Source organism: Schistocerca nitens, chromosome 3 (genome assembly GCF_023898315.1).
Source record: "Schistocerca nitens isolate TAMUIC-IGC-003100 chromosome 3, iqSchNite1.1, whole genome shotgun sequence".
NCBI classification, from domain to species: domain Eukaryota; kingdom Metazoa; phylum Arthropoda; class Insecta; order Orthoptera; family Acrididae; genus Schistocerca; species Schistocerca nitens.
This window is the reverse complement of record NC_064616.1, coordinates 988085557-988108076: the sequence shown is the minus strand read 5'-3', so window position 1 is coordinate 988108076 and position 22520 is coordinate 988085557. Positions and strand designations below refer to the sequence as shown.

General features: G+C 44.0%; 1 protein-coding gene across 1 annotated transcript in view; it reads left to right on the top strand.

Moving 5' to 3' along the window:
- Positions 1 to 22520, top strand: part of LOC126249516 (uncharacterized) — an 84679-nt gene that overhangs the window by 27050 nt on the left and 35109 nt on the right. Inside the window, exon 2 of the mRNA XM_049951168.1 lies at positions 12416 to 12697. Coding sequence (XP_049807125.1) covers positions 12416 to 12697 — 282 coding nt within the window. The remainder of the gene's footprint in view (positions 1 to 12415; positions 12698 to 22520) is intronic.

The following is a 22520-nucleotide window of genomic DNA, read 5'->3' as shown; positions in this document are numbered from 1 at the left end:
CAAGGAGTCAGTACAAAGAAGAAACGACTCCCCAGGGCACGAACTGATGTGCTCAAGCGCACGAGATATGGCCGCCAGCTCTGCAGTGAAAACACTTCAACCATATGGCAAGGAGTGCTGTTCTATATATCCTTCATGAACATAGGCAAAGGCAACGTGACCATCAGCCATCGAGCCATTGGTGTAAATCACTTCGTGGCCCCGATAACCGAGAGGAAGTGACAGTGGAGAGTCGCAGGGTTAACTGAGTGCTTAGGGCCGTGTCAAAGGTCCAGGCGAAGCCGCGGCCTAGGTGTACACCATGAAGGTGTTCGTGAATGAACCTCAAGTATAGGTGGTAAAGGCAAGGACTCCAGTTCGGAAAGATAGGATCGCACACGAGCTGCAATTGTAAGGCCTGACCTGGGCGCCGATGCGGGAGATGAACCGCCGTGTGCGGGAAAAGGAGACGGTAGTTCGGATTCGCAGAAGAACTACGAACGTGTGCAACGTAACTAGAGAGCAATTGCGCACGCCTAACCTGCAATGAAGGGACTCCTGCCTCCACCAGGATGCTAGTCACCGGACTCCTAAAAGCACATGTCGCAAGGCTAACTCCACAGTGGTGTACTAAACGCAACACTGATGGTGCCTTCGAACCATAAACCAGACTCCCATAGTCAAGGCGGGATTGAACAAGGGCTCTGTAGAGCTGCAGCAGCGTAGAGCGATCTGCACCCCAGTTGGTGTTGCTCAGGCAGCGGAGGGCATTGAGGTGCTGCCAGCACTTCCGCTTAAGCTGATGGAGGCGAGGAATCCAAGTCAATCGGGCGTCGAAAACCAGTCCTAACAATCAATACGTCTCCCCTACAATGAGGCGATCGCCATTAAGGTAAATTTCTATTTCCGGATGAAGCCTCTGCCTCGTGATGACTGTGTGTTGTGTGATGTCCTTAGGTTTGTTAGGTCAGTTAGGTTCTAGGGGACTGATGACCATAGATGTTAAGTCCCATAGTGCTCAGAGCCATTTTTGAACCGGATGAAGCGTACGACGCCGACAGAAGTGCACAACACACGACTTTGCGACCGAAAACTGGAAACAATGCCCATGACTGCGCCTTGTGGATGGCTCCCTGTAGGCACCGCTCAGCAGTACCAGTACTGGAGGAGCAGTACGAAATGCAGAAGTCGTCTGCATACAGAGACGGTGAGACGGACGGCCCTACAGCTGCTGCGAGACCATTAATGGCCATTAAACATAGAGATACACTCAATACAGAGCCCTGCGTGACCCCATTCTCCTGGATATGGGGCAAACTATGAGAGGCACCACCTTGGACACCCAAAGTACGAAGTGACAGGAAATTTTGAATAAAAATCGGGAGCGGGCCTCGGAGACCCCATTAATATAATGTGGCAAGGATATAATGTCGCCAGGTGGTGTCATACGCTTTTGGTAAGTCAAAAAAGACGGCAACCAGGTGTTGTGGTCTGGAAAAGGCTGTTTGAATGGAAGACTCGGGGGACACAAGGTTATCAGTGGTAGAGCGAATCTGGCGGAAGCCGCCCTGACATGGAGCCAGTAGGCCACGTGACTCCAGGACCAAACCCAACCGCCGACACACCATACATTCCAGTAGCTTACAAAGAACGTCAGTGAGGCTGGAGGGCCGATAGTTACATACAACAAGCAGGTTTTTACCGGGTTTAGGTACCGAAATGATGGTGCTGTCCCGCCATTGCGATGGAAAGAAGCCATCTAGCGCCAGATCCAGTTGAAGATGATGAGAATATGTCGCTTGTAATGATATTAGAGATGTTTAATCATCTTTTCGTGGATCCGATCTGGACCAGGAGCTGTGGCTGGGCAATGTGCAAGGGCACTGAGGAGCTCCCATACTGTAAATGGGGCATTATAGGGTTCACTGTGGAGTGTAGCAAACTAGAGGACTTTCCTTTCCATCCACCATTTGAGGGTGCAAAGGGCCGGGGGGGGGGGGGGGGGGGGGTAATTCTCTGACGCAGGGGCTCGAGCATGGTGCTCAGCAATCGGGTTTGCGTCGGTAAACAACACGCCACTGGTGTTAATGCCAAGGACACCTGTTGGGGTCTGGTACCCAAAAAGACGTAAATTTCTTGTCCAGACTGTTACGATCAAAGAAAAGATATATGCCTGTCCTGTATAGATTACGAAAAAGATTTTGTTCCGGTACAACATCAAAAATTCATGTGGTTCTTCGACAACACTTCATGTATAGCAATATGTATAGAAATCTGCAGGTAAGATTAGATAATTATATGTTTACCTGATACTAATTAAGAGAGGGTTAAGGCAGGGACGCAGTCGCAATTCAGTTTTATACAACCTTTGTGTGTGTGAAATTTTATGAGACTTAACTGCTAAGGTCACTAGTCCCTAAGCTTACACACTACTTAACCTAAATTATACTAAGGACAAACACACACATGCCCGAGGGAGGACTCGAACCTCCGCCGGGACCAGCCGCACAGTCCATGACTGCAGCGCCCCAGACCGCTCGGCTAATCCCGCGCGGCTACACAACCTTTACTTGGAACCAATTTTTGAAGGAGATTTAGAAAATGTGAGTTAAGGTAAACGGAAGGTGAATCAACAGCTGTGCTGTCGATGCGGTACGAGTACTAATCGCCTTACAACAAGTCTACGTAATAGGTGAATATATTAAATCACTGGACCTAAATGTCAATACTACAAACACAAAAATCGTTATCATCAGTTTCAGTTTATTTAAAAACTTTACCATAGCATTTAATGCACTGCCTTAGAAAGAGTTGGCAAGTTTAAATATCTGGGAACAATACTTCCCAAAGAATGCATATCTGTCAGCCAAGTAACACTTCAGTTCTCGCAAGATCGGCAGGTCTCCTCAAAATTTGTAAAAGGTGATTTTCAGACTTTGATCTGGACTTAAGACTAACTCCTGTAAAATTTTACATTTGGTCAGTTTTTCTGTACGGTGCAGATGGCAGGACACGAAAACTAAACACCATCGATGCGTGGATATAGCGTAGAGTACTTAAGATACGAGGGCCGTTCAGAAAGTAACCTCCGGTTGATTTAAAAAAATACACCAAGTTAAATAAAAATATTTTAATATATACATCTTACAACTACATCTTTGCACTATTTTTCTACATAGTCTCCATAGCGATTGAGGCACTTATCGTATCTCTTCACAAGCTTTGAAATTCCTTCTGCATAAAAATCACCCGCTTGTGCCTGGAGCCAGCCTGTGACCGCATCTTTGAGCTCTTCGTCGTCATCAAACCGCTGTGACCCGAGCCATTTCTTCAAATGCATGAAGAGGTGATAATCACTTGGCGCCAGGTCTGGGCTGTAAGGTGGATGGTTGATAACGTCCCACTTGAAGGACTCAAGAAGGGCCGTTGTTCTGTGAGCAGAGTGAGGACGGGCGTTATCGTGCAAAAAAAGGATACCGGAAGTCAGCATACCACGGCGTTTATTCTGTATAGCCCGTCGTAACTTTTTTATTGTTTCACAGTACACGTCTTGATTAATGGTCGTACCACGTTCCATGAATTCAACCAACAACACCCCTTTGGCATCCCAAAACACCGTTGCCATCAGTTTTCTGGCAGAAAAATCTTGCGAAGCTTTTCTTGGTTTGGTAGGCGAATTTGAATGTGCCCACATCTTTGATTGTTCTTTTGTCTCAGGGTTCACGTACTTAATCCAGGTTTCGTCACCGGTCACGATTCTGTTTAACAATGGTTCTCCTTCGTCCTCATAACGTGACAGAAAGTCTAATGCAGAGGCCATTCTTTGAGTTTTGTGGTGGTCGGTAAGAATTTTGGGCACCCATCGTGCACAGAACTTACGGTAACCCAATCTTGCTGTCACTATCTCATACAAGAGAGTCTTAGAAATCTGTGGAAAACCAGTAGACAACTCCGACATTGAGAAACGTCGATTTTCACGAACTTTTGCATCAACTGTCTGAACGAGTTCGTCAGTCACCAATGATGGTCTACCACTCCTCTCTTCATCATGAACGTTTTCTCGTCCACTTTTAAATAAACGTACCCATTCACGGACAACTCCTTCACTCATAACTCTTGGTCCGTACACGGCACAAAGCTCACGATGAATAGCTGCTGCAGAATATCCTTTGGCTGTAAAAAACCTTATGACAGCACGCACTTCACATTTGGCGGGGTTTTCTATTGCAGCACACATTTCAAACTGCCACAAAAACTAAACTAGCGCAGGTACGACGTTCACTCGACCACGGCTTGATGCCGACTGACCTGTTGAGTGCGTGAATGCACAGATGGCGTCGCTACTCCCCCCACAACCCGCACTGTGACCAATCGGAGGTTACTTTCTGAACCGCCCTCGTACTATGGACGGCGAGAATAAGAAATTGGAGATTGGTTAAGCGTTTCAGCAGAGTCCCGCAAATAACCAGTATAATTAAGAAGAGAAGGACGGTATATTTATGGCATATCATGGGAAATAAAAGATACCAACTCTTGCAGCTGATACTTGGAGGGAAAGTTGAAGGTAGAAGACGAATTATAAGAAAATGGAAGTATTTTCAGCGAAACAGTAGGCAGTGGACCGGACTACATGATATTTAACCACGCTGTAGGCCGCAGGAAACCCTGAAGCCATGGAAAAAATGTGCGCCGTACCGGGGCCAGAAAACGGAAGCATAATTTTCGGTGGCATCACTCAAAGTCTTCCCTCACAGCTTTATTTCTGCAAGAACTTCTCCGCCGAATTTCCACACTTCACAGAAGCGCGCCTTCATTCTTTGCTGGACACGTATTCATGGAGGGACGGGTATCGCGGAGAAATGTCATGTTCTTACATAGGATAGGGGGAAGACAGAGAGTTACAGGTCACTCGACAATTCCCAATCGGTTAGGGGCAATTGCAGATAGAGAAATTTCTAGTGATGGTAGGTTGAGTGTGCGGATCATCGCCAAACACTGTCACAAGGCACCTACGAGATGCGCGAGTTTTGGAATACGATAGGATGTTCGCAACAGGAGACTCGAGAAACTAAGGCATCTGATTGATGCTATTGTAATAAGACTAGTTACTACTATCATCATTTTACTTGGGCCTTTGGCCCACTCCAACGCGGAGGCGGCCTTCTTACTATGGATTTGGCGATATTAGTGTCAGAGGGTGGCTGGATGCCCTTCCTGTCGCCACCCCGTACCCCCCCCCCCCCCAGGACGGAATTAGTGTACCCCCAGCTGTCTGCGTCTAGCGTAAGCCATGGAATATTGCGAACGTCTTCAAATGTCTGTGAGTCGTGTAACTGAGGCGGGGCGTGGGGACCAGCCCAGTATTCACCTAGCGGGATGTGGAAAACCGCCTAAAAACCATATACAGGCTGACCGGCACACCAGCCATCGCCGTTAATCCGCCGGGCGGGTTCGATCCGTGGCCAGGGCGCCTATCCGAATCCAGGGAGCAGCGCATTAGCGCTCTCGGCTAACCTGGCGGGTAATCAGACTAATTACTACTCTGAAAGCTAATTCTGAACATTATAAAAAGCAAAGGATGCAACTGGTTGCACAATAGAAGTTTTTAATCCGTGGGATGAGGCCTAACAGAGGTACCAACCGCTACCGACATAAGTACAACCTTAGAGAGCAGCGCTCAAAGTCAGAATTACAGACTTGTCGGAGCTTACCCGAGACTGGCGACGAGCGACACGGAGTTGGCGTCCCAACGATCTGACTGGGATGTACTTCTGAAGACAAAAAACCTCGGTTTTTAAAGGACTGTGGCAGCACACTATTTCTATTACCTATAGTCGTCACTTCAACCCGCCCGCCGGCGCTTCGCAGGCATCGGCCAATCTTACGTGGGGCTGTGCACCTCGCTGATGCCTCCGGCCAGTCACGTTTAGGTCCTTTCCCTCCTCACACTCTGTAGGTGGGTATGTTTCTGGCCTTTGCATTACCAACAACATTGTTTTACGTCACTTGCCCCCACCCCGACGCCTCTCGTGAAGAGTGACCGCTGTTGCAGCAGTTTTTTTCCGATTTTTTACCTCACTCTAACCTATGTAAAATCACTGACTTTGCGGTCTTAACAAGTAAGTATCAAACTTGCTGCCTCTGCTAAGACGTGTCTGTTTATGACCATCTACTGTGACGCTTTACTACAGTGTCTCAGAGGTAGATGGAGTTTCAAGTTAATTCTCTGAAGTGAAACTTCCCCCCTGGGGCAGTTGTCGAGGGCGTTTGCAATTCACAGTGCTCTAGCGTAACTGTTTACCTACGGTAACCTAAACGCTAACATCATGCCTGCTCTCTGCAGTGTGTCTCTGATTTCCTATCTCGGAGTGCCCTCTCTGACTTCCAACAGTCTTAAGCTTAACAATTTACAACTCAACATGTGGCAATGGTTTAGCCACAGTCAAGGTGTTAAAGTTCCAACCCGGCCCCTAATTTTACTCTACCAGGAGGCTTCAAAACAGTTCACTCTCCACTGCAGAGAGAAATATTGATTATGTACAACTATAGGTATTATTACACTCGAATAAGTCAATACGTAGTATATTTTAATATGACGATACTGTGCCTTATGCACTATAAATAACCAAAAAGTCAGTTTCATTTCGACATTCATAACATTACTTCGAAGCAGGACTTCAGTGTAAGTAGTAACAACGTATATGATGTATTAATGTACGAGAATTTCGTAAACAACATTTTATCAAGATTCAGAACATTTTCACTGTAAAAAAGGATTCCAAAGGAAACATAATTTCGTGTATTGAAATCTAGTGGGCTTGAACAAAAAGTGTAACAGCGCGAGAAACGCGTGCTTGAATGTAACTGCAGATGCTAGCCTAGCCTGCAGGCTGTGTTGTCGTATTTTGACCACGAAAGGAAGCTTTGCAGTTTCCTTAACACGTTGCGCGTGTCAGTCGGGGCCAAAACAGTTTTCTGTACACTTTTAAGTGCATTATGTCTGAGCGTAGTGCATTCGAACGTGGGCAAATTTTGGTGGTCTTTTGGTGGATGCTTCCGTAACCAAGGGAGCCGAAGTGTTTCGTATTTCAAGAAGCACCGTATCGGAGATTTATACAGCATACAGAGAGAGCGGAAAAACATCACCCGCTAAGTCACAACTCGGACGAAAGTGTTTGTTGACTGACTGTCACCAGAAGGTCGTTTTAGAGGATTGTGACGAAAAATACGAGGACGACAACTGCAAACGTCACTGCAGAATTGAATCTCGCACTCGCGAACGCAGTCAGCACCAAAAGAACACGAAAGAGCTCCGTAAGCAGGGAACTTCTGGGTCAGCTACAGTTCCGAAACCACACCAGAGATTCAAATGCCCTTGGTGCTCAAAACAATAAAATCTGGATTATGGAGCAATGGAAAAGTCATTTGGTCGGATAAATCTTGTTTCACACTGTTTCAAATTTTTGGACGACTTAACGTCACAACAGTATAACGTACTCGGCGTTCGGTGATGATTTGTGAAGCCATATCATGGCATTCCATGGGCCCCACGGTTACTCTGCCTCTGCAAGGTCGCGTTACTGCCGAGTATTATGTGACCATTTTTGACTGTTCAGGTCGATCCCGTGCTACAGTGTTGGTTCCTCAATGGTGATGATTTCTTCCAAGACGACAGGGTCCCTGTCACACAACTCTCATGCTCCATAATTTGTTTGTGAGCGCCAAGATGAATTCTCGCGTCTCTCCTGGCCACCATATTCGCCAGATCTCAATATTATTAACCCTTTGTAGTCTACTTTGGAGATATGTGTGCGTGATCGCTATCCAACCGGTACCTGTAATTGCCACTATTTTGCCGGAAAAATGGGATGAGATTCTGTAGAAAACCATGCAGGATCTGTATTAGTCAATTCCAAGAGAACTGTGAACTGTTTTCAGTGCCAAAGAGTTCCTACACCGTGTTAGGCATGCTAATGTGTTGCGTTTTTTGTGTTTCCATATTTTAGTGCTACCTCTGTAGGTCTCTACACATAGGACGTTTGACCATTACAGATAGAAACGAAATGGTTGAGTAGGAGACAATGAAACAAGCTAATAATCACAATAAACACAGTTCTGGAAACCACTGTTTTCCACGATACTAGTATTATGACTAAGTACAGATTTCCAGAGGCTCCGAAGTGCAGATATGCACTTGAGGACAAACACATTACAAGTGCTCCACAAGGCCACCGTTCGTGTGAAGACAGGTGTATCCTCGTCTCATCATCGGTGCCCACATACGTAAAAAATCTCAGGGTGTTCCGAATGCATTGACAACCATCCAGAATGCATTCCCGGAGTTCACCGACACTATAAAAAAGGCTAGGATACACCAAACCTTTTAAGTATCCCCACCCTAAAATGAAATCCCAAGAGCTCAAGTCGGGGGGCCTAGTGAATGGCCACAGTATTGGCAAACCACGACCGATACTTCCGTTGTCCAAGATTCGTGCTACGTGGTCCTGAAGAGCCACATGAAAGTGTATCGGTGCACCATCATGCATATACCACATACACATCCTTTCACCATAAGGAACAGCATACAAATAACTGACTGACTTGCATTGCAGGTAATAAAAATACTCACGACCGGTAAGTCTTCCAGATAGCAACTGAGACTCTATCAATCGAAACCGACGACACCTGCCCAAATGTTAACGGGAAGTCCCCGCTGATACACTGTCTCAATGGTAGCACGTGAATTCTCATACGCCTAGATGCACCTAATACCGTCTCTAGTAAAGCATGATTCGTCTGTAAACAACATGTGCAGAGAAACTGTGGATAATTCCTGCGTTGTGTAAGGATCAATTGGAAGACCGTCATACCTTAGCAAAAGATCTTGCTGAAAACCCAAGGAAATTCTGGTCTTACGTAAAATCGGTAAGCGGGTCGAAGGCTTCCATCCAGTCACTCACTGATCAGTCTGGCCTGGCAACGGAAGACAGCAAAACGAAAGCTGAAATTTTAAATTTAGCATTTGAGAAATCTTTCACGCAGGAGGATCGTACAAACATACCGCCGTTTGAGTCTCGTACAGATTCCCGTATGGAGGACATAGTGATAGCCATCCATGGGGTTGTGAAGCAGCTGAATGGGTTGAAAAAAAATAAATCGCCAGGTCCTGATGGGATTCCAATTCAGTTTTACAGAGAGTATTCTAATGCATTGGCTCCTTACTTAGCTTCCATTTATCGCGAATCTCTTGTCCCACGTAAAGTCCCGAGCGGCTGGAAAAAAGCGCAGGTGACGCCTGTATATAAGAAGGGTAGAAGGACGGATCCTCAAAATTACAGACCTATATCCTTAACATTGGTTTGTTGCAGGATTCTCGAACAAATTCTCAGTTCGAATATAATGAATTTCCTTGAGACAGAAGTTGCTGTCCAGGCATCAGCACGGCTTTAGAAAGCATCGCTCCTGCGAAACGCAACTCGCCCTTTTTTCACATGATATCTTGCGAACCATGGATGAAGGGTATCAGACGGATGCCATTTTCCTTGACTTCCGGAAAGCGTTTGACTCGGTGCCCCACTGCAGACTCCTAAGGTACGAGCATATGGGATTGGTTCAAAAAAATGTGAGTGGCTCGAAGACTTCTTAAGTAATAGAACCCAGTACGTTGTCCTCGATGGTGAGTGTTCATCGGAGGTGAGGGTATCGTCTGGAGTGCCCCAGGGAAGTGTGGTAGCTCCGCTGTTGTTTTCTATCTACATAAATGACCTTTTGGATAGGGTGGATAGCAATTTGCGGCTGTTTGCTGATCATGCTGTGGTGCACGGGAAGGTGTCGTCGTTGAGTGACTGTAGGAGGATACAAGATGACTTGGACAGGATTTGTGATTGGTGTAAAGAATGGCAGCTAACTCAAAATATAGTTCAATGTAAATTAATGCAGATGAATAGGAAAAAGAATCCCGTAATGTTTGAATACTCCATTAGTAGTGTAGCGCTTGACACAGTCACGTCGATTAAATATTTGGTCGTAACATTGCAGAGCGATATGAAGTGGGACAAGCATGTAATGGCAGTTCTGGGGAAGGCGGATAGTCGTCTTCGGTTCATTGGTAGAATTTTGGGAAGGTGTGGTTCATTGGTAAAGGCGACCGCTTATAGAACACTAATACAACCTATTCTTGAGTACTGCTCGAGCGTTTGGGATCCCTATCAGGTCGGATTGAGGGAGGACATAGAAGGAATTCAGAGGCGAGCTGTTAGATTTGTTACTGGTAGGTTTGATCATCACGCGAGTGTTACGGAAATGCTTCAGGAACTCTGGTGGGAGTCTCTAGAGGAAAGGAGGCGTTCTTTTCGTGAATCGTTACTGAGGAAATTTATAGAACCAGCATTTGAGGCTGACTGCAGTACAATTTTACTGCCGCCAACTTAAATTTCGCGGAAAGACCACAAAGATAAGATAAGAGAGATTAGGGCTCGTAAAGAGGCATATAGGCAGTCATTTTTCCCTCGTTCTGTTTGGGAGTGGAACAGGGAGAGAAGATGCTAGTTGTAATACGAGGTATCCTCCGCCACGCACCGTATGGTGGATTGCGGAGTACGTATGTAGATGTAGATGTAGATGTAGAAGAAGACAACCTTTGTACCTTTTCCTGAGAATGTTGTGTAGTCCCCTTACTGTGCTTAAGGAGTTACCAAATGCGGAAGGATTTGACTGTTGGTATCAGCATGACAGTGCACCCTGTTATAGAGCAGCATCTTTAACACAATAAATCAACTTTGGAACGTCTACTTCGCTCCAGAATTGAGGGTCCAATACCGCCACCTTTGTCTGGCTTCTCCTCCTGTGCAAGAATGGGCTGCCTTTCCTCTACAGTCATTCAGACACTTCATTGAAAATGTTCCCAGCAGAGGTGAAGCCGTCATAAAGGCAAAGGGTGGCAACGCCGCATGTGGTGTCCTGTGTCCAGGGTCCCAATACATTTAATCAGATAGTGTATAACCAGTACCTAGAAACATAACAATCATAGCAAAACGCAACACACGAACAGAATGTACCAGCTTATAACAGGAAACGCTTTCTTGCACGGTATGTGTGGTTTGCTCTTTGTTAGCATTGAGTTATCCATCAAGCCGCCATCATCGCAATGAATCTCCATGTCTCTGTAGTAATGGTCATGGATTCGCGGCCTTCCATAATAGAGGTTGAAGACTCTCTGCATCGGGATTCGACACACAAGAGCTTCCTATGCCGTCAAAAATTAAAGCGTAAGCGTGGAGATTCACCTCACGTCTTCCTGCTTATCCGTCAAACAATTCTGTATTAGCGGTGACTGTAACTATTTAGAGATGAGCACTTTGCACATTTAATGTAAAAATACTTTCGGGTAGTATGCTGGTAATTTCTATTCTTGTGTGTTTCCCACGATTAATGTGCTGTCACAATTTGTAGGAAATGAGTTCTATCACAGAAACAAAACGTTTTGGTAACCATGGGCGTACTACACATTTTCGTCTCGTATTTGTGAGGAACGTGCCCTGAGAGTTTGACTGTGGCGCTTTTTCCCCTCGGTTGCAAAGGTAGAACTGGTTCTCCGAGTTCTAAGTCTTTTGACTCAAATACGGAGGAGAGTCCAAATTGGGAGCTCTCGAGAGCGTACTTTTCGTTCCGATGTTTGTCTTTCAACCAACGAACCCTCCCAAAATCCTGCTTGAGAACCGTGTATGAGAACTACGTTTAGTTTCTTTCTAAGACAATATAACTCAGACAGAAATATGAGGGCTTAGTGCGTGTTTGAGTAATTGTATTCCTTCCGACATACTTGCGTAGCAGAAGGAATAGACATTGGTGACGATCTGCAGCTGTATTAATATTACGTAATCCATATGCAAAGTGAGAATTATTTTAGGTATGGAAATATTGGCTATTGGTGACACTAGCAAATTTCTGCCCGACCGGGATTCGAATCCTGAGCGGTCACCTTAATTATCTGTGCTATCTGTGCACTTCCACATGCGTGCATGTCTGAAAGAACAGACACCGTGAAATATGTGTTACAAGCCTATACGGACAAAACTAACGTTGAAGACGTTTGTCTCATAAACCCCGCTACTGGAATCCAAGTAACGTTGCGAGCAATAGGGGCGTACACAGTGTGGCATATAGAGGTTTCGTGGATAGCCGAGATAATCTAGGCGACCATTCGTGATCCGCGGGATATCAGGGTTCTAGTCCCGGTTCGGAACAAAGTTTCATGTGCCAATAGCAATATTTCCCTCATAATACAGCTGCTGTCAAAAATAGTTCGTAAATGACGAATAAATTTCGTCATCTGTTAATAGAGAGAAGTCGACGACGTCTCGACCGTGGTGGTTCTGACTGTACCTTGTTGTTCCTCAGAGAGCAGTGGTAGAGCGGCGCGGCGGCCGTGTTGCAGGTTTTCGCGGTGCAGCACGTGGACGTGTGCATGTTCACGAACGGCAAGTTCAAGAACGTGGTGGCGATGCAGAACAGCGGCACCGAGTGCCCGCTGGCTCCGGGCGGCAAGCTGCTGCGCACGTACGCGCTGCGCCCCGCCAAGAGCGCCACCAAGAACTGGATCGCACTCGAGGACTCGTTCAACCGGCCGGGCGCCTCGCTCGCTTCCACCGTCGTCGCCGCCCCCTCCGTGCCCGACGACCGCAACGTCTTCGCCATCTACGTCTCGTACTACGTCAAGGTGAGACAACACCTACTTCTAGATTTGTATTTTTCAAAACTGGCAGCAGTATGTGGGACCTACTACGGTCTCCCGGTCTCCTAACCGTCCAACAAAAAGGTGACATCCATTATTCAAATTGACAGTCACAATCGCATTATTTATTTTGCCGGCAACCGGTTTCAACCCGCGAAGGGGTCATCTTCAGCGCAATTTACACTGTAAATTTTTAATATTAGTAAATAATCGTGTACGTAATCTACAAGCAATTAGTCAAAGTTACATAAACAGACAGATTTTTATACCCATTTGGTCGCTCACTGGAGTCGTCACCCTGCCTGTGCACGGTTGGCTCTCTGCATGAGCTTAAATAACGGCCAACAGCACGTGGGAAGACGGTAACGCCCTCCACGGTGACCAACGGTAGTTACATGCTTAAGCAAGAAATCGTAAATTTTAAAGTTTGTTCCAGTTGTAATATAAAACATAATAAATAATAAATAACAATTATAACTAATTAAATCTCGAGAGATTTACAATTATTTAAAATTCGAGTAACTGTTGTCCCATTCATTTTTCACATCATTGGTGGATAGAGCAGAGCCCTCTATCTTTTGTGGTAGGGACGCCGTTGCCGTGGGCGATAGTATATATCAAGCGCCCCCTAGCCTGTGTGGTTGGGACGCTGTCGTCATGGTAGCCGCTTCGTATAAGTCGTCCGCTGTAATACCATCTTTGCGCGGCGTTCGTTGTTATGGTAACGGCGTACCGTAACCATTCTTCCGTCATGTTGCTGTCAATCCATGTAGTCTTCTGCAGTGGCGTTATCTTTGCACAGCACCTTCAAAATCAGTGTATGCTCTGTTATAAAATTAACCTATTAGAAAAAGAAGTATATCAAGTGCCCCTTAGCCTATTCGGCTAGGATTCGGTCGTCATAGTAGCCTCCTCGTAAGTGTCGTCTGCTGTAGCACGGCATTGGATATCGTAGCATCGGTGTACCACAATCCTCCCTTCATCGTGCTGCCGTCGATCCACATAACTCGTTGTATTACGGATATTCATCCACAAAGTTGTTTCTGAATTATATATTAATATTTTAGAACTTACATAAGGAAATCTTTAAACTTTGTAGGTCTTCACAAAATTAAAACACTATAATAAAAGTAGTATCAATATACAAAGTCATACAATATTAATATAGCTGAGAAGGAGAAGTAGTATCGTCATGAACTAATAATATTTGCGAAGATTTCAAAATAATTATTATCACAGTTTACTATTTGCTCATTGAGAATTGCCGTTGGATCCTGTTTATTTTGCAGGAAGATCTCTAAATTTTCCAACATGTCCATCATGGGTCCCTTCTGGGATTTTCTTCTATATTAATTTCTGTGTGTTTCTCGGCATCTAGGTGTTGTCCAAATAGCGATTTATTGCGTGCTATTCCCGTGGTATGTTCTTGGAACCTAGTTTTCAAATTTCTTCCTGTCTGTCCGATGTAGATTTTTTTACAGTCTTTGCAAGTTAGTTTGTAGACGCCCGATGTAGAGAAGATTTTAGTTTTAAAATCTCCTATGCTATGTCTCAGGTTACTTGCTAGAGTGTTCGAGGAAAAGGCTATCGTAATGTCTGATTCTTTAAATACTCTATTTATTTTATCCGATATCGTCCCCATATATTGCATTTTCGAGAAAATTCTTTTTTGGGGTATTTTGGGCCGTTGTGCCTGTATTTTATTTTGTACTGTCTCTACTACATTGGCTTCGTATTCATAGGATATAGCTCTTTGTTTTAATATGTTGATTTCTTTTTGTGTCTGCTCTGGCATTAATGGGATCTTATTCAACCGATTTATCATCGTGACGAAAAAAGCTTTTTTGTATCTCATAGGGTGGCATGATTTGGCAAGGATTATTGTATCATTAGTGATCGGTTTACGATATATGCCAAATGTATGCTGTCTATTATCGTTATAAATCGTAAGATCCAGATAATTAATACTTTTATGTTGTTCGTGTTCCACTGTAAACGTAAGTTTTGATGTATACTATTCACTATTTCTGTAAAGTTATTTATTTCTTCTTTTGTGACGTCAAATAATATTAAAATATCGTTAGCGTATCGTTTGTAATATATTATTTTTGACGTATATGAGGATTATTTTTTAAAAAAGCTGTTTCTTTGTTGTTAACAAAGATCTCTGCTATAGTTCCCGCTAGTGAATTCCCCATGGCTAAACCATCTTTCTGTTGATAAATTTGATCATTAAAGGTAAAATACTGGAAAGTTAAGGTTACCTTGAGTAAATTAATTAACTCAGTTATCTCTTCTTGGTTAAGTGTTATGACGTATTAAATTCTCTCTAATGATTGTGGTAGTTTCTGTTATTGGTGTATTAGTATACATTTTTTTTATATCTAACGTGGCGAATTTAGCAGTCACCGGTATACTAATATTATGTATTTCTGTCACTAGTTCATAGGACCTTCCACCATCCTCCACACCAGGGGTGCTGAACCTTTTTAGGCTTGAGATCTACTTCATGTAATTTAGTCCCTTTAGAGATCTACTGACTTAAAAATTTACAAATCTTTAAGAACGAAACAGCATTGTAGCCAAAATTAACCATTTTAATTACACAAAAAACTAAAAAGCAATTTCCTCTGCTTCGACAGTTGTAACCATACTACGCAGTTTTCAAGATATTACACATGTGAAAAAAATGTACATAATCATAAATGTTGAAGCAAATTTATTATAACCTGGTAAATACTTTTTCAGATCCAACTTCACGTATTCTGAAATACAAGGATCAGTTAGTTTATTCCTGCACCCAGATTTGACTATGTTCATCGTTGTAAGCGCTGCCTCACATAGATAAGTTGATCCGGAAAAGCGATAAAACGTACAAGCCACTTTTACAATGTTAGGGTAGGTTTTTACACTCACAAATTTCCGAAATTTATCTTCATCGTATTCTGACTTCAAGGAAATGTCAGTTTGAAATCGCAGTATTTTCTTTTCAAGTCCAGTCTCTTTACAATAGAAAAGAGCACTCAGTTTACTTGAAATATATTCCACATGCCCTTTTTGGAAAAGTTGAGCTAAGAAAGTTAGAACAGCGCCAACTTAGTTCGCTTCGAGTAACTTCAGTATGCAAGAGGAAAGACTGTTGCTTGGCGCGAGCATTAAAGTCGATAAAATGCAGATGGAGACGACAGAGGCCGACACAGTGTTATCAGACTTACTACCTACAAATACCGCGTGAAACACTAATCGTCAACAAACTGGTATTTTAGAAAAACCATCTCATCTAAAGAGATTTCAGGCAAAGGTTTTGAAACTCATAAAGCCATGGCGATCGACTGGTCGCTTGCGATGGACGGGTTGGGAACCTCTGCTTCACACCTATCAAAGCCTTGCCTGATGCATCCACTCCTTCGGCAAAGTAAGCCGGATCTTCACATTTCCAAAATTTTGTCATTCTTTGCAAGTCCTAGAAAGCTATGCACCTCCACATCCCCTTCCATATCCGTCTTACCTGTCCTACACACACACACACACTTTCCACAAGCTGACCAAATCGTCCCCTCCTCTCCTCAAATTCCTCTAACTTCTTTGCTACTAGTCACTCTCTTTCCTGTCTCACTCGAAAATGGAGCTAGGGATAAACGACTGTCCGTATACCTCCACACAAGCCTTAATTTCTCTTACCTTATCTTCGCTGTCCTCACGCGAAATGTACGTTAGCGGTAGTAGATTGTTCTGCAGATACCGGTTCTTTTCTCAATAGTGTTTCACTGAAAGCATCTCGTCTTCTCTCTAGCGATTCCCATTTTTGTTCACGGAGCATCTCGCTAATACCAACCGTTAAAAAATCTAGCAGCACGCCTTTGGAGTGTTTCGATATCTTCCTTCAATCCGATCTGGTGGAGATCTCAAACAGTAAAGCAGAATTCAAGAATAAGTCACTCTAGTGTTGTAAACGTCGTCTTCTTTACAGACGAGATACACTTTCCTAGAATTTTCTCAATTAAATCGAAGTCGACAATTCGCATTCTCTAGCACCGACCTTACGTCTTCGTTCCACTTCGTATCGTTTTCCAACGCTACGCCCAGATATTTAACCGAAGTGACGGCCACGCAGCACACCACTAATCTTGTATTTAAACGTTAAGGATAGTTTTACCTACTCATCTACTTTAAATTACATTTTTCTACATTTAGAGCAAGCTGCCATCAATCACACTAAGTAGAATATCTCTCTAAGTGGTCCTGTCTCCTCCTACAGTCACTCAACGACGACATTTTCACGTACGTTATCGCCTAATCAGCAAACAGTCGCAGTCGGCTGCTAACCGTGTCCGTCAGACCAAGAGTGGTGCTATCACAATCCCTAGCATCACTCCTGACGATAAACTTCTCTCTGATGAACACTCGCTATCAGTGACAATGTTTTAGGTTTTATTGCTTAAGAAGTCTTCGAGTCATTCACATATCTTGGGACCTATTTTTAATGTTCTGATATTCGTTAACAGTTTGCAGTGTGGCACTTTGTCCAGTGTTTTCCGAAAAATCTGGAAATACGGAATCTGCCTGTTGTCCTTCATCCATAGTTCGCAGGATATGGTGCGAGAAAAGTGCAAACTGAGTACCGCACGAGCGATGCTTTCAAAATCCGTGCTGAGTTTTGAACAGAGGCTTTTTTGTCTCAAGTAAATTTACTGTATTCTCACTTAGAATATGCTCAAGAATTCTGCAGCAAACCTGTGTCAGGGATGATGATCTGTAATTTACAGGTCCGTTCTTTTACCCTTCTTACATTCGGGAGTCACCTGCGAGTTTTCCTAGTCGTTCGGAACCTTCCGCTGGACAGGGGATTCGATACCATCTAGAGATGGCGACATATTTATTTTGAAGTCTTTCAGTAGTTTCTCAAAGTCAAGGATGTATATTTCTATGTCCTCCAAACGGGAGACCGCACGCTGACCAGTGATATACGATATTGCAGTGCCTGAGTTATTCTCATTACGACGCAAAGTTCTTTTGGATATGCGAGCATAGATCGTATTTATCTGCCGATACGGGGCAAGCGCATTCATGTCTGATCTGGGCGGGAATATACATAATGGATGCACGAGTACAGGTCGTAGACGACTTGTTTAGGACATATGGAAGTCTGGGTCTGGCTGTGAGTCGTGTACGGGTAGCCAAATGGTAAGGCAACCACTCGCGATAAGCGGGAAATCCGGGTTCGAGTCCCGGTAAGACACAAATTTTCACTGCCGTCAGTCTACCCTACAGCTGATGGTTGTCCTTATTCGCAATTGCGAATACTTTTAATGTGATACAATGATATGTCTGAACGATCTCCTGTGCGAATGATTGTTTTTAAACGTCCAATTTAAAAAATCAGTTTTCCCTTTTAAGCTGTCTTCTATTGCCACAGCAGACTGGTCGACGAATTACTGAATAGAAGCTTTCGAACTGCTTTGTGATTTTACGTAGAACCATAATTTTCTCTGGTTCTTGACTTATCTCACCTTCTCCCCACTTCTTCACCATCCACACTCTATCCCGAGGAAACTGCCACAGGCTCTGTCTTCCCGACTCAAAAATAATTTCTGGCATATACTCATCGAAGCAGCTATAGCCTTAGATCCCACAGCCTTTACTTACACTCTAAGACCAAAAACAACTCACAACGAAGGAGTTATCCGATTGAGACAGAAACCGGTAAATGTCATATAAATTTACAGACCAGAAAATGATTACAGTTTCAGAAAAACTGGATGATGTGTTCAAGAGAAAGATATTCACAAACTAAGCAAGACAATAAGGCGCTTGTCCACTTCTGGCTCTTATGTAAACATTATTAAGCTTGGCATTGATTGATAGAGTTGTTCGATGTACTCGTGTCCAATTTTCACGTTAGATCGTGAACATACCGAGCTGATTGGAATGCTCTGCTCATAATGTTCAAAACGTTCTCAGTTGGGTAGAGACACGGCAGCCTTGCTGGAAAATATAAGGTTTGGCAAGCAGGAAGCAAAGCAATAGAAACTCTAGCCATTTGTATGCGGGCATTATCTTACTGAAAAGTAAGCCCAGGATGGCTTGCTATGAAAGTCGACGAAACGGGGTGTAGAATATCGTCCACATACTGCTTTGCTGTAAGGATGGCGCGGATGACAACCAAAGGGATCCTCCTAGGAAAAGAAATGGCACCCTAGGCCGTATGACAGGCCACAGTTAGGTTGGTATCCCATCACTATCTGGGGTCTCTAGACACGCCGTCGAGGCTCTGATGCGATACTCGTCACCGACGACATTTGTACTTCAGTCAATGAGATTCCAGGCCGAAGACGTGTCTGGAGACGCCCAGGACAGTGGTGGGAGTTTCTACTGTTTGCCTACGTACCTACAAAACCCTAGCAGAGTCGCCGGATCTCTCCCGACATGAAAACGTTTGGAGCATTATGGGCAGGTCTCTCCAGTCACCCGGAGATTTTGATGATCTAGTGTGCCAGTTGGACAGAATTTGGCACGATATCCCTCAGAAGGGCATCCAGAAAGTCTGTCAATTATTGTCAAGCCGAATATCTGCTTGCATGATGGTCAGCGGTGGACCAGCGCCTTATTGATTTCTTTCATTTGTGAAGCTCTTTCTCTTGAATAAATTACCTAGTTAATGACAGAAGCTGAAGAAATGAATTGAGATTTTTGCCACGGTCGGGAATTGAACACGGGTCTTCTGCCTACTAGGCCAATGTGCTAACCATTACACTACCGTAGACGTGTAATGGTTAGCACATCTGTCTAGTAAGCAGGAGACCTGGGTTCAAGTCCCAGCCGTTGCACAATTTTAATTCATTTCCCCAGCTTCTATCATTATTTAAGATAAAGTTCAGACTCATACATCTCAAGGAAATTGTAATTCCGTCAGATCAATAAATTATTTAGTGTTGCTGAAATAGTAATCATTTGTTTGTCTGTACATGTACCTCACATACCGACTTCGAACCATTAGGGTAATTCCTTCGTGCTGCCCCGTTTTTTTTTTTTTTTTTTTTTTTTTTCTTAGGGTTTATATCAAGTTTCCAATAACTCTGTCAACACCCTGACCCACTATTCGTTTCCCTGTCCTGTATCTACGTACACATCACACTCTCACCTAAACGTCTTATCCTCATCCTCCCCCCCCCCCCCCGCCCCCTTCCACTTTAAGACACAGTGATGCTGCAAAATCATCATCTTAACAGCAATGACACCAACATTAAATTAGTTTTTTATTGTAAATGCCCGAAAGAAATCTTTTGTACTACACTTTCATCCTGATATTTTATTCTTTTTTACTGTATAAAGCTATGTGAATTTGTTTTTAACTTCGTTTGGTTTAATACCACCAATATGGCGGTGCCAGTTTTCGGCTAACCTCCCCGTTCTGGGGGGGGGGGGGAGGGAAAGTGAATAAAATAATGAATAAAGGAACGAAGAAACGGAGCTACTTATGACCTAGAAACTACAGACTATCCAGACGAGATAGGATTGTATTTTGTTATCTTACACGCTCAGGCAGGGCATTTCGCACTTACAACAGAAAACAATACCCAGGAAACCCCGCTAGAAGACGGAATCTCGCACTGTGACTAGAAACGTGAAATTTATGATGTCAGTAGCCCCCTTTGTTAAAAGATCCTTTCCGGCACTCGCCTAAAGGGAGATGGGGATGCTGTGCGAAATATAAATGTTAATGGCAGGGCATGTTTCTGTCCTTGCTCCTCTCAGCCCAGCGAATTGGTGCAAATATGAGATTGGTCACTCACCCAGGAAGACTAGGTTTCAAACCCACAACCCACCATCTTGACTAGGCTGTCCCACAGGGTAGGCGCAGATAGTGTAGACTATCGGCCAGCCGGCCCCATTACGTGCACCACATGGGCAACCCTGACCACGTGTCCTTGGCCTGTACAGGACTGTCACGTATTCTGCATAACAGCCTGTACCTAAGCCTTTTGTCCATCCCTGCCCACCTGTGTCTGTGGGCGCCTGGCCGCCTACCAGTGGAATGAGCTCGCGAAATGGAACAGCCTATAGTCTGGACATTGGTTTTGTGATTTTCTTCAAATCACTGCAGGTGAATGCTGAGATCCTTCCTCTAAAGAGACAGGCACTGTACTGTCCCTACACAATAAAATCTCATCTGTGATTACGCCGCTGGTACACCTACCTGGCAGATTCTAATCATGGTGAATTACAGGAGAGTGGAAAACCACGTATGAGATTCATTATAGACATACTTAACGTTCCGTTCTTGGATCTGTATGGTCTGATAGGAAAATGTGGCAGAAGTAAGTAGCCAGTCGTCGCAGAATGTGCCTCAGTGTCTAACGAAATCATAAGTCTGCGATGCCATTCCAAAGTTTTAATTAAAATATCGATCTCACTAGTCTCGAAAATTTGCGACACACTGAAATTATACAAAAAAAAAAAAAAACTAACACCGACTTCAACATGTGTTGGTATGTACAGGGTGTCCATAATTAAAGTTACAGCTCCAAAACGCTGTAGAAACAGAACCACTACTGAGAATGGCGTTAAATTCAATCAGTATATTATTGATGCTTTCCCATGAACCATGGACCTGGCCGTTGGTGGAGAGGCTTGCCTGCCTCAGCGATACAGATAGCCGTACGTTAGACGCAACCACAACGCAGGGGTATTTGTTGAGAGACCAGACAAACGTGTGGTTCCTGAAGATGGGCAGCAGCCTTTTCAGTAGTTGCAGGGGCAACAGTGTGGATGATTGACTGATCTGGCCTTGCAACACTAACCAAAACGGCCTTGCTGTGCTGGTACTGCGAACGGCTGAAAGCAAGAGGAAGCTACAGCCGTAATTTTTCCCGAGGGCGTGCAGCTTTACTGTATGGTTAAAGGATGATGGCGTCCTCTTGGGTAAAATATTCCGGAGGTAAGATAGTCCCCCATTCGGATCTCCGGGCGGGGACTACTCAGAAGGACGTTGTTATCAGGACAAAGAAAACTGGCGTTCTACGGATCGGAGCGTGGAATGTCAGATCCCTTAATCGACAGGTAGGTTCGAAAATTTAAAAAGGGAAATGGATAGGTTAAAGTTAGATATAGTGGGAATTAGTGAAGTTCGGTGTCAGGAGGAACAAAACTTCTGGTGAGGTGAATACAGTGCTATAAATACAAAATCAAATAGAGGCAATGGAGGAGTAGGTATAATAATGAATAGGAAAATAGGAATGCGGGTAAGCTACTACAAACATCATAGTGAACGCATTATTGCGCCAAGATAGATACGAAGACCACGCCCACCACAGTAGTACAAGTTTATATGCCAACTAGGTCCGCAGATGACGAAGAGGTTGATGAAATGTATGATGAGATACAAGAAATTATTCAGGTAGTGAAGGGAGACGAAAATTTAATAGTCATGGGTGACTGGAACTCGACAGTAGGAAAATGAAGAGTAGGAAACGTAGTAGGTGAATATAGAACGGGAGTAAGGAATGAAAGAGGAAGCCGCCTGCGAAAATTTTGCACAGAGCTAACACTTGGTTCAAGAATCATGAAAGAAGGTTGTATACATGGAAGAAGCCTGGAGATACTGACAGGTTTCAGATAGATTATATAATGGTAAGACAGAGATTCAGGAAGCAGGTTTTAAATTGGAAGACTTTTCCAGGGGCAGATGTGGACTCTGACCACAATCTATTGTTTATGAAATGTACATTAAAACCGAAAAAAATGCAAACAGGTGGGAATTTGAGGAGATGGGACCTACATAAAGAACCAGAAGTTGTAGAGAGTTTCA